Below are 13,711 nucleotides of genomic sequence, written 5' to 3'. Positions count from 1 at the left end.
ATGAGTGTGAAACACACCACATCTATTTAAATTTATTATTATTACTTAATTTAATGTATTACCCAATCCCAAATGTACTGTGAACATAATACATGCAAATATATGCAAAAAAATAGGCAACATGTGACAGCCAAGTGATTCAAGAAAACATGTTTACTTGTACAGTACATCATTTAAAGGTCATGTCATAGGTCAGTAGGCACTATGGTGTCTCATCTCATAAGTAGAGGGTGGCAAATGAAATAGTGGTTTATAACAGGGTCATTGTGAGTATTTAAGCGCTACTAAGAAATCTAAGATGCAAATAGCGACAAATGTATAATTTACACTATACACTATGGCTGTTGATGACCCGTAACTTACAGGGTTTACTGAAATTCACTTCAAAACAGCTTAAAGGTCTGCCTATTTATCTAACTCACATATTACACAGTATAAGGGGAATATATATTAATATGTCAAGCAATAAATTAATTGCTTGTGTTGACATTATATGAAAAAAAAAATGTCCCCTTAAGTAAATTTCTAATAAAAGACTAAACTACAAAATATTTATTTTCATATACTGCACAATATTATAAGCAATCAAGTGTAAGAGTTGGGGCAAAAACAAGGAATGTGTCAAAGTGGATGTTCTGTTTGCAAATATCACCAGCCCTTGAAAATATTCTCAGGAAAACAACATCATTACTTCAGCTCAATGTTAAACAAAATATAATGTTATTTCTGCATAAAAATAAAGTTTGAAACACCCTGCATCCCAAAAGGTTTCTGCACTGCTTCTGTTAAGAAACAAAAGGGTCCACCCTCCGATCGGGACATCATGCTCAGCAAATGCTTCCCTTTCATCAGAGAGAGCGTTCACAGACTTTTAATGCAGCTCTCTGTGGATCGCCATAAGCAGCGCCACCCTTACAGGAAAGAATCTTCTGATGGCGGCGCGTAAGAAAATCCCAGGAAGGCATCATCAGCTTCCATGACACTAGCATTGATGATTGACTGCCCTGAAGAGAAGCACACCGAGTTTGGCACGGTTTCCTCTGTAAACTCGGGATCAAAGTTTGAGATGTCATACTGGGATTCCTGCAAGAAAACATTTGAGAGTTGACTGTTTTAATATACTTAAGTATAAAAGTTAGAAACTTTAGCAAAATAATTATGTTGTTAAATCTCACCACACTAGGGTTGAATGGAGGAGGAAGCCTTTTCTGTTCAAGGTCATACCAGTTAATGGATGAGAAAAATTCGTGTTCTTTGACTTCATTCTGTAACAAATAGCATACAAGGTCTTTTTTTGATATTCCAAGATATTTTGAATTCAACATTTGAATTTGAATACAACAGAATTCGACTGTTTGGTTGCTTTATTGGCATTTTAACGCCATGCCAGCTTCCTTGGCTATTTTTATGGCGAGTAACAATATTATAAGACGTATAGAAATATTATAAAAGAGCAATTTAAATTTTGCTTTGGAAAAAAATAAAATGGGGTTCAGGGTTAATTATGTATTTATTTTTTTCTGAAGTGTTTCATTGCCTGATTGAATGCCATGTATCAGGAAACTATACAGCAAAAACACTATTGAGATTCTACTACAATCATCCACCAGGGGGTGATATATAAGTACTAAATATCTCACAAAGTCATCTCTGAAGCCAAGCCTCCTGGTGTGGTCTTTCTCCAGCAGGGCCTGTAGGATGGACCAGGCAGCTGTGGATGCCCCAGGGCGCATGACAAGCTCCTTGTGAAGAATGTTGTCATACATCTCATGTGTGTCCCTGCTGTAGAACGGAGGCTGTTGGCATAAAGATAAAACAAGATTTAAGCTTTGCTACCTATGTATTTCAGACAACTAGCCAGATTTCTATTTGTACCTTACCAGCCCATAAAGCATTTCATAGAGCACAGATCCCAGACACCACCAGTCCACAGTGTTATCATAGGGTTGTTTCCTGAGTACCTCTGGAGCTAGATACTATCAAAACAACAAAAGAATGCAATTATTGCATTAAAACCGTTATGTTATTCTACCCTCCAAAAGCTTAATTTGCAGTTAGTAGAGTGCAGCAGCCATGACACCAGAACCCGGAAGACTAATTCGCTGGTTCTCTCAAGATTTTCCTATAGGTTTTTGGATTTATTAGTAAAATAAGGTCTGTGGTAAACACAACTTGACGATATTTGGATGCTTTGCTCTACAACATAAATTACACACGCCCAAATCGAAAAAGCGCATTTCGAAGCTGTTATGTTTTTTATAATGTATGTTTATAATAAGTAACTACATAATAACGTTTGGGGTGCAAGTGTGTGTAATTTACGTTGTAGAGCAAAACATGTTTACCACAGACCTTATTTTACTCATAAATTGAAAAACCCATTAGGAAAATCTCGAGGGAACCACTGGTGAATTGGTATTCCGGGTTTCGACAACACGACTACAGCACTCTATTTTCTCTGAGGAAACTGCAACAAGGGTTATCTAGGCAAATGTGATGACCAAATATGTAACAATTTAATAAAAATAATCACAATAAGTATTTTTTTTTTTACATGCAACAACTAATTAAACCATATATTCACTGTAACATACATACCACAGTAACATGTTAAACACACTTTTCAAACATAAAATTAAAGACACATGCTATACATTACCGTTCAAAAGTCTTTGGTCTGTAAAAAAAATTTCCCATTTAAATCTTATTTTAAATGTGATTTATTCCTGTGAATTCCAAATTCCAAAGCTGAATTTTCAGCATCATTGATCATGTGATGATGATTACATAATTTCTTATGAATTAATAATGTTGAAAACAGGTTTGCGGTTAAATATTTTGTGGAAACCGTGATATATATTTATCAGGATTCTTTGATGAATAGGAAGTTCAGAAGAATAACACCTATTTAAAATAAAAACTTTTTACTGATCAATTAAATATGTCCGTGCTGAATAACAGTATTAATTTTCTAAAAAAAATTACTGACCCCAAATTTTTAACAGTAGTGTAAGCATCATTCATCCATCGTATTTATATTATACAATACCTCAGGTGTCCCACAAAATGTGGTTGTTGTGTCTGCTTGAGAGATGCCCTCTTTACACAGTCCAAAGTCAGTCAAGACTATATGTCCCTTAACAAACAAAAGATGCAAACAGGAACATTTTCAGGAAGCATGTCACCACACAAAAGGCCTATTCTCCACAGAGCCAAAGAATCTAGTGTCTGACTGGAATATTTGGCAGGGCCTTGAAACCTCACAGTTTCATCAGATTTGACAGGAAATGCACAAATAAAACTTAAACTAATCTCTAGCATTCTTACAAATTAAAAATAAGTCTTCGGTTTCATTGCTATGTTTTATTTGGCTGGCCAAAGCTATACTTCGTACACCTCGTCTCGGAAAATCAAAAGAGTTTGTTATACTTCACAGTGAGGGTAGATTACTCTGTTTCCCCTGGAACTCTCACAACGTTGATCAGCTATGCTCTGGCAATGATAAAAGTGGGGAAAAAAGAGGGATACTTACTTGAGAGTCCAGCAGGATATTTTCTGGTTTCAAATCCCTGGGAACACAAGAACACTTAACACATTAGCATTTTGTCATATGTTTTCAGCCAGGAACAATTCAACTGAAAAATGTTACACAGAACATTACACAGAAAAACCATCAACAATTATAATATGACAAGACAAACCATTTAATTCATATGAATAGAAATACCAACACACCCTATGAATGCAAACTATGCTCTCATGATGGCCATTTCACACATGAGTGTAATTTCAAATGACTACAGTCAAGTCAGTTCAATCACAATTTTTCAAGTACAGTTCCAAGTGACATTATGGCAACAACGGGGGAACCAGAGGAGGTGTAGAATGTGTCTGTTAAACATTTCTCTGCTCCTGGGAATTCTCACACACTTTAACAGCTAAACATCATCTGAGAACCACCAAACCTGTGTATTTATAGCTTGATTCTTTAATAAAGCTGCATTTACCTGTAAACAATGTTAAGAGAGTGCAAGTATCCCAGAGCACTTGCCATCTCTGCGATGTAAAACCTCGCTCTGGGTTCAGGAAAGGTCCGCTCTTTTTGCAGGTGAAAGAAAAGCTGTAATGGAAAGAATCAAAAATTGCAATATTCACTTAGTAAATAGGCTACCTATTACATCATGGTTTGTCATGGCTATTTTGTAGCCTGCTTCACAATGATACTGATTGTTTATGTGATTTTTCATTAGCTGACATTTAAAAATATGTTCATCAGACTTATAAAACCTAAAAAACAGGAAGTCAGACCAGTGGTTTAACTGAACATGTGAATAGGAACCATGCAAAATGCCAATAAAATTAGCAATAATTTGCAACAGTCATGCATGGGCTTCATCTCACTTAGATGTCACATGGCAACCTCCTACATTTCCTTGTTAAAGTGATAGTTCACCAAAAGATTCTGTCATTATTTACTCACACTTATGTCATTCCAAACCTGTATGACTTTTTTTCTTTTTCTTTAAATTTGTTGTTTGTACGAACAAAAACAGTTCTTCAAAATATATTTTGAGTTAGGCAGAGAGTTTGAAATGAAATAAGGATGAGTAAGTGATGACTATTTTTGGGTGAACTATCCCTTTAAGACAAACAATGACAAATGTCACTGTCATCAATAGCTCTATTTATAACATATTGGTTTAATCTGCCAAACAGTGGCTTTTGAGATGTGATAAGGCAGATGTCAGCCTTGAGTTTCACAACCACAAATAATACTCACTTCTCCACCATTGACAAAATCCAGGACAAAGTATAATTTGTCTGTTGTCTGAAAGGAATAGTGCAGTCCAACCAGAAAGGGGTGTTTAACATTCTTCAGCAACACATTACGCTCAGCCATAATGTGCTTTTGCTGGTGTGAAAAGAATATCAAAGGCATTTATTAATCAAATGTCAAAGATCATAAGAGAGAGAGAGGATTAATAAAGTTTTGGTTTTAAAACAAAGAAAATCATTACCTCTCTCCTGTTTAAAATGACCTTTTTTTGCAAGACTTTGATGGCGTAACACTTCCCATCCCGCTTCCTCTTTGCAAGGAGAACCTTTGTGTGAGAGAGGACACGGTGGGTTAGCAACGGTTTCACCTTCCAGTACTGCCACTCATGGACAAAAAACAAGCTCTAACTTCATAACTGAGATACTTTCACTTCCTGAATGGAGAGTCCGTGGTTTAGAAACAAACACTATGGCTAACCATACAGCAAACAAAACAGAGAATGTATTAAGGCTCAGTGACATTCAGAGCTTTCAGTAACTGACACATAACATGCTACAAACAAGGAATTGACCCAGTTTCTCTCACTAATGTGGCAATCAATAATTGCACAAAATTTACATCAAAATATATTATATTTAAAAAGAAAATTTACCTTTCCAAAGCTTCCCTTTCCTATGACTTTAAGAAAGTCAAAGTCAGTAGGCTTTGCTCTATGGAAAAAAATGGAAATTAAGGCTAAAATAAAGGCATTTGCATCATTAATTTCTAGGGATGCACTAATATGAAAATTTTGGCCGATACGATAACCGATAATTCTTTATATTTGAAAGCCGATAACCGATATATTGCCCGATAAATCGAAATCCAAATTTTTATATAATTTTTGAGAGCCTGATTACAAAAACAAAAGTCTCACCATTAAAAGCCATGTCCCAAGCACATATAATAATGTTCTAATTATAATTTTATGTAGCCTCTATGACTTACTTGCTGTAAGTATGTTACACTTAACAGTATTTTTCCTTTTTGAAGTGATTCCAATCATATTTCAAGCAATTCAAAAACATCATGGCGAACAGTGCGTATCTTAAGTATCTCAGTTGAAGGAAATAATCCATTATTTATCTGCTTTAATATATCGAACCGATAACGACAACATTAAAAATGAACGTATATCGGCTGATACTGACATGGTGGCGGACATATTGTGCATCCCTATTAATTTCCACCATTTTTTGCTACCAAATTTAGAAATATTTATCACTATACAAAGTAATAAAGTATATATAATTATTTTAAACAATTATAAAACACTTACTGTGGGTTTGCAGATGGTCCCAGGTTAATGTTTCTAGAGGTAGAGTTACTCTGTAAGAGATATGACAAAAATACAACAACTAGGTATGACTCAATTCAAAGTTGTAGAGAAACATTTGTTAATGTGCATTCAATAAATATGCATTTATTTGCATATGGACAGTACATAAATATAATCTTTAAAAAAAAAAACTAAAAGTACATCATAAACAGAGATTGTAGCGCAAGTTATTTTGCATATTCGGTCCCTAGAAAGGATTAAAAAAAGAAGGGAAAAAAGGCTATACATAATTCTATTTTTAACAAAACATTCGTTTATAAATAACTGTAGCATGTCAAAAATGCTTAATATTTAACTACATAACACTCAATGTCTGTGAACACAGCAAGCAAGCGAGACAGCTAGAAAAGTATAAAGACAGTTTACTCAATACATTATATATTAAAAACATAATAATAGTTCAAATACCAACCTTGTCATCTTCATCCTCTGAGGCATCAGAGAAGTTTTTAGATTTGTCCATCTGCAGAAAGTCTTTGACATCAGGACTGCGCATTTAAAATGAACATTCACATGTTAGAGGTCTGACTGAGGCGATACAAAGCCACAGCTGTGAGGAGAAATATAAGCTAACATCAACAGCTCTCTGTAACAAGAACCGTAACCATGGTGAATTTGACCGAGAATCAAAAAGAAGCATCTTTTATTTGGCACAAGTTCACAAGATACAATCATATCAACTTTGTACTCAAAGTTCAGAGAGATATCAAATTGTGGCTGGTTTTGGCTTGTTTCCATCCAAAGACTATTCAAATTTTACAAAAATGTAGATGCACTGACACTGGCTGAAAAAAATGGCTGATATATACTCACTGGTTGCAGATCTGTGGATGGGACACAATCTTCTGAATGAACTCATGTAACCCCGCTCTTCTCTGTTTTATAAACTCTAAGAATTACACAAAAAATATAGGCGCTTCATAAAAAATTCATTTTGATAAAAATGTGCATAGCAGTAGTTCTCGTCTGGGTTTGCCTGATTTTACATTAATCAAGTAGTGAGCCAACACAATATAACAAATATTTATCATAAAAAAAGGAAACAAAAATCCCAATTATTATGAACTGCATAGGTTAAAAAATTCTAAATTATAACCATGAAACAGGCTGAATAGGATAATTTACGATTTTAGTTTCAAAATGGCTCTTGAATTTTGGTTTCATGTTCTTGGTAGCCAATAATTCATTGCACTAAACACTTTGTGGTAGACACAAACCACAAACTCATTGTAAGTGAACCCATATTTATCCATGCAGTCTGAATCATTAATCTATCATATTTTTGTTCATGGTTTTTGCGGATGTCTAGCAACCTGTTCATCTTAGCATCTGCTTATTTACCTAGCTTCCAAGAAGTGATATGTGAATTTGCACCAAAATAAAGGAGAGCATGATTGCTAATGTCAAAAGCTGTGCATCCAAAAATGATAATGCAAGCTTTTGATATTATCATGCTGTCCACGACCCAATCAGATCTACGACCCATTTTTGAGAACTTTTCATGACTAAAATCACCTCTGACAGGAAATTACTAATTTATCAGTAACTTATCAAAGCCAATGCTGTCCAATGTGAATACAAAGTGAACCCTCAGTGGAGCATGGGAAGCTACCGTAAAAATATGCACCAAATAATTGGACTGTTATTGTCCAGTGAGAAAGCAATTATCCAGAGAGAATGAGGGGGGAAGAGAAAGAAAAGCAGAGAAAGAATCCTACCAATGGTGAAGAAGCTTTTAGAACATGTGCACAAATTTTGCATGTGCTTCCAATGACCAGATGATTTCACTATGAAAAAGATCTTGACCACATACTGGCCACATAATTGGTCGCACATGAGTTAAATACAATTGGTACTTGGGTGTGCATTCTCATTCTGTTATTTATGCACACAACTTTCCTGCCACATTGTCTGAGAGCATAACATGAGATTAAACAAGGACAAAGATTTTATAGGCTCGGGCAGAGCGGATTTAGCATGGCTGATTTTCTGTATGGAACACTGTTGGATAATCAAATTTGTCAAATACACATGATCTCTGTTAAGCTAAATGAAGCAAAGTCACTAACGTAATGCGCACGAGATGACAGAATTTTCCTACGGGCTCTGTACAATATGCATTAATTCATGAGAAATCAAGGAAATGTGAAATACCTGGGTCAAAGTTGTCTCCAAATATTCTCTTAGCAGGAATCTTCAAATTCAGAGCAGGAAACAGTTTTTTCAACTGTGGAAAAACACATAATATTTTTAAAAAGCATTACCATTCAAACGTATGGAGTCAGTAACTTTTTTTTTTTTTTTTTTTTTACAAATTAATATATTGACATAGAATACTTTTAAATTGTAATAATATTTCACAATATTACTGTATTTTTAAACAAATACTATAAACGAAACCTTAGTGATTATAATAGACTTCTTTAAAAATCTGTAGTGTATGGTTTGTACAGGACATTTTACAAAAAAAGATACATTCCAAAAAATCTATTTACTTACAATGTTGTAGAGTTTATCAAACTCTGCATATCTCCGGAACACAAACCACTCATGCCTCCCAACACTGACCATTACTTTGTAAACCTAACGATACAAGGATGAAAACATTCTCATAGACGATGCTCTAATATTATATTTAAAAAAGAGTGTGACAGAGCGTGTATGAGAGCATCAGAGGTAATGTGACTCACAGTATAGCGTTTATTCTTGTCTCTCTGTTCATTGTAGCAGGGAATGCTGACATTGGGGCAGCTAGGTTGCTCCTCCATCCTGAGGCCTCTCAGAATCTCACAAGCAACGGCTCACAGGTCCTCAGAACGCTTCCCTGCCTCTTGTGCACACCTGATTCGGATGGGAACTCTCCATTTTGGTCCTGCACAGAACATAAAAATAAGATGTTCCACCACCGTCAAGTGCTCTTTTCAGCAGTGTCCAGCGTCCAATTTAGCTCCAGAGGGCCTTGCATGACAGGACAGGAAGGCCACTCAGAGTCACTAATCAAGTGTGGCATGAACACAGAGAGGAGCCTCAGTCTGGCCAGCCAAGCGATGAGTCTCCACCTCTCTTTTCCTCGCATTCTTTTATCCTCCCCTCTGCTTCTCTCCAACTGGGAGGGAGCAAACGGGGATATTCTTCTTTCATATGCCACTTCCACATACTCCCTCTGTCAAGTGCAACACACCAGTGCTCTCTGGGTGGGCGACATTCCCCTTCCCCTCTGAGGTACTGTATATGAGGTATTTTTAGAAGATGCAGATTTAAAGGCCAGGCAGAGCCTCTGAAGAGCAGCTCAGGAGAGAGTGAATGAGCGCTGAGAAATATTTCTGTGCACAGGAAGACTGACATTCCTCAGTTCATGATTTAAAAAAAAAATCAGCATTTTCAGCAACAGTTTTAGCTTGATGACAGGTTAAAAATAAATCAATAAATCACTAAAATTTAAATAACCAAATCTATGTATACAGTATATATATATATATATATATATATATATATATATATATATATTATATATATATATATATATATATATACACACTCACCTAAAGGATTATTAGGAACACCTGTTCAATTTCTCATTAATGCAATTATCTAATCAACCAATCACATGGCAGTTGCTTCAATGCATTTAGGGGTGTGGTCCTGGTCAAGACAATCTCCTGAACTCCAAACTGAATGTCAGAATGGGAAAGAAAGGTGATTTAAGCAATTTTGAGCGTGGCATGGTTGTTGGTGCCAGACGGGCCGGTCTGACTATTTCACAATCTGCTCAGTTACTGGGATTTTCACGCACAACCATTTCTAGGGTTTACAAAGAATGGTGTGAAAAGGGAAAAACATCCAGTATGCGGCAGTCCTGTGGGCGAAAATGCCTTGTTGATGCTAGAGGTCAGAGGAGAATGGGCTGACTGATTCAAGCTGATAGAAGAGCAACTTTGACTGAAATAACCACTCGTTACAACAGAGGTATGCAGCAAAGCATTCGTGAAGCCACAACACGCACAACCTTGAGGTGGATGGGCTACAACAGCAGAAGACCCCACCGGGTACCACTCATCTCCACTACAAATAGGAAAAAGAGGCTACAATTTGCACAAGCTCACCAAAATTGGACAGTTGAAGACTAGAAAAATGTTGCCTGGTCTGATGAGTCTCGATTTCTGTTGAGACATTCAGATGGTAGAGTCAGAATTTGGCGTAAACAGAATGAGAACATGGATCCATCATGCCTTGTTACCACTGTGCAGGCTGGTGGTGGTGGTGTAATGGTGTGGGGGATGTTTTCTTGGCACACTTTAGGCCCCTTAGTGCCAATTGGGCATCGTTTAAATGCCACGGCCTACCTGAGCATTGTTTCTGACCATGTCCATCCCTTTATGACCACCATGTACCCATCCTCTGATGGCTACTTCCAGCAGGACAAAGCACCATGTCACAAAGCTCGAATCATTTCAAATTGGTTTCTTGAACATGACAATGAGTTCACTGTACTAAAATGGCCCCCACAGTCACCAGATCTCAACCCAATAGAGCATCTTTGGGATGTGGTGGAACGGGAGCTTCATGCCCTGGATGTGCATCCCACAAATCTCCATCAACTGCAAGATGCTATCCTATCAATATGGGCCAACATTTCTAAAGAATGCTTTCAGCACCTTGTTGAATCAATGCCACGTAGAATTAAGGCAGTTCTGAAGGCGAAAGGGGGTCAAACACAGTATTAGTATGGTGTTCCTAATAATCCTTTAGGTGAGTGTATAAATAAATAAATAAATAAATATATATATATATATATATATAATTTATATATATATATATACAGTACTGTGCAAAAGTCTTAGGCATGTTAATATCCCCCCCACCCCACCCCCCCAAAAAAATGGTTTTAAGTCAGTTATTTATATCTTTTGCTGTAGTGTGTCAGTACGAAATATCAGTTTACATTTCTAAACATTCTTTTTGCCATTAACTGTAATAATCCAGTGAGATTTGTGTATGCACAAGGAGTCTGACAACAGCCGGTATGATCTGATCTCACCATCATCGAGTCCGTCTGTGATTACATGAAGAAACAGAAAAAACTGAGACAGACTAAATCCAGAAGAACTGCGGGAACGTCTCCAAGATGCTTGAAGTATATATATATATATATAAATAAAGAGAGAAACTTTATATATATAGTACTTTGTATATAGTAAGATAGCAAAAAACTTAAACAGAAAAAAATATATAGTGTTTTAATAAGATATAAAAAACTTTTTATTATCATATTACAAAAACCTGAATTCAAATAATTAGGTATGTACCGAAATTCTGTGAGACACTTTAAATGCACCAGCTTCATCAAAATAGTGACCACCAAAACAAAGAAAAACAGACAATTTTCTAGAATAATAAACATCTTTACGCACATTATACGTATTTTTAAAATAAGCAGTAGAATAAGCACTCTTCATCACACTGCGTGACACGAAATACAAACTAAACGTGTCCAGATAAGATAACAGACTGTAGCTTTTGCATAGTTTATCGTATCGCTGAGATCTGTTATTTTCTACATTCATGTGTGCTTGGAGGAATGTCACAGGTTTATTTGCCTACGTGGCCATTGAACTATGCAAGGAATATGAGGGAGTTTAATGATAATGACTCGCATGCATATTAAAATGTGTCAGTTATATTAGAGCTCTAGTATTGTTTTAAATATGCAAATAAATGAACTGGCCAGTGCATCTGCACAGCCCTAATGATTTACCTGCAGTTTTCTTCAACTGAAAGAATAGCCTTATTGAAATGTCTGTTCCAGAGTCAGAGCCAAACAACCAAACAGAAACACTTCACCTTGAAACTGAAACTAGAAACTGGGTTCTGTTATGCATGACATGAGAAGTGAAAGATCACTGTCAAAGGCTTATTTCAATTTAACAAAATAAAATCAGGACAAGTGATACAACAGCTTCAGGCTCATTATTATGCAATTTCAGGAAACTATAACCACTTAGTTAATGTCATCACTACACAGAAGGTGTCAAAAGGTTACTGTTATTAAACCTGACCTCATACTATAACACCTCAAACTGTCAAACAGGTTTGAGCGGCGAAAAGAAAATGCAAATGAATGGACATAAACTAGCACAGACATGTCACACATTAAAATCTAGATTCATGCCGTGCCAAAATGCTTCAGTGCAGGTTTGTACAGCTTTCATCTCAGACTGAGTGTAATCCTACATTATTAAAAATGTTTTATCTAAACACACTGGCATCTATAAGTGGGATGGTGTGTCAAAGAAACCAATAATAAAAAAAAAAACTTAGGACAGTTTAACTTCCAATAAAGTTTCTAACGGAAGGCTTGGTGAATATTTCACTTGTTGTTGGTCATATCATTTTTATTTCAATGGTCAACATTACTCCTCAAGAATACTGGATGACACAGACTAGCCCACATAGATTCATTTCTCAATGAGAAACTATTCCATGAATAATTTTATACTAATTTTGTTGTTGAATTGGTTTAAGAAATCAGTTCAATTTAATGAAATATTACAAAACAAGGGATTGAGCAATATATACTTTTTGACTGATACAAATACAGATTATTTTGTCTAATAAGCAATAACCAATATGAAGAACTGATATTTATTCATAGTTTCAAATAACTAAACAATTATGACTACAATATAGTAGCTGGTACTGAATAACTTATTACTGATTAAGTAAAGAGTGATAATAAAACTGATTATCAGTCTCTATTTTTATTAATAAGAATATAATAATAATATATCTATAAAAAAAAATAGCACTTGCTGCAGCACAACACATTCAAATGACATAAACGGCTGAAAATAACGACCCTAGCCTGAATTCTTTAATTCTTTAATTCATGATGGTCATATGTTGAAAATAGGAAGATTTTTGTAACTAGATTTTCAGACGGCTAGAAACAATATTTTGAACTGAAATCAAGCTTCAAAACAAAACCACGACTGGAAGACATTGGTTTCTGGCTGACATTTGTTTCCTTTTTTTGTAGAGCACTGTATTTCTGGCATTTGGCTTGCCTGTTAAATAAATAAATAAACATTTTATTACGTAATGTACATTGTGTACTATCGCAGAGAAAAGACCTGTTACAGCCCAAACTGTACTACAACCACCGACGTACTTCTAGAGTCACTCACGAGCTTCATATTGTTCAAAGAGAGTCAAGACATAACTTGCCTTATTTTCTCACTTTTTCCATCCAACTGACTCCAGTGACGTGTCGGGAGGCAAAGGAAGTCCAACGATTCAAATACCAAACTCGGCGTGTCTGGGTACTAAATACTGACCCAGCTTAACGGAAAGAATTTGTAGTCTCCTACATTCATCATGTTACCAATGAACCGCCAGTGAAAGAAAGACACATTGACGTTTGTTTCGAAGTTCCGAAACAATCAGTCACGCGACTAAATGCGAACGAGGAACGAAGAATAATAATGTTGTAAAGGAGCATAAACAACAGCACCATCTAGCGGCAGAACTGTCACACATACGCATTTTTATGTATACAT

At 35.8% G+C, this 13,711-nt stretch overlaps 1 protein-coding gene across 1 annotated transcript; it reads right to left on the bottom strand.

Annotated features, from left to right (window-relative positions):
- Positions 1–138: 138 nt before the first annotated feature.
- On the bottom strand, positions 139–13,647 carry sgk3 (serum/glucocorticoid regulated kinase family member 3). Its single transcript, XM_079863115.1, has 17 exons — positions 13,380–13,647; positions 8,846–9,027; positions 8,655–8,738; positions 8,310–8,382; positions 6,969–7,044; positions 6,568–6,643; positions 6,096–6,145; positions 5,430–5,487; positions 5,019–5,102; positions 4,781–4,912; positions 4,008–4,120; positions 3,533–3,569; positions 3,050–3,136; positions 1,881–1,976; positions 1,641–1,796; positions 1,176–1,265; positions 139–1,083 (listed from the first exon to the last, which is right to left on the bottom strand). The coding sequence occupies exons 2-17, from the start codon at positions 8,921–8,923 to the stop codon at positions 913–915; spliced, it is 1,461 nt and encodes a 486-aa protein (XP_079719241.1). The 5' UTR covers positions 8,924–9,027; positions 13,380–13,647; the 3' UTR covers positions 139–912.
- Positions 13,648–13,711: the final 64 nt, after the last annotated feature.

The sequence above is a fragment of the Squalius cephalus genome (genome assembly GCF_949319135.1).
Source record: "Squalius cephalus genome assembly, chromosome: 25".
Classification (NCBI taxonomy): domain Eukaryota; kingdom Metazoa; phylum Chordata; class Actinopteri; order Cypriniformes; family Leuciscidae; genus Squalius; species Squalius cephalus.
This window is presented reverse-complemented; position numbering and strand designations above follow the sequence as displayed.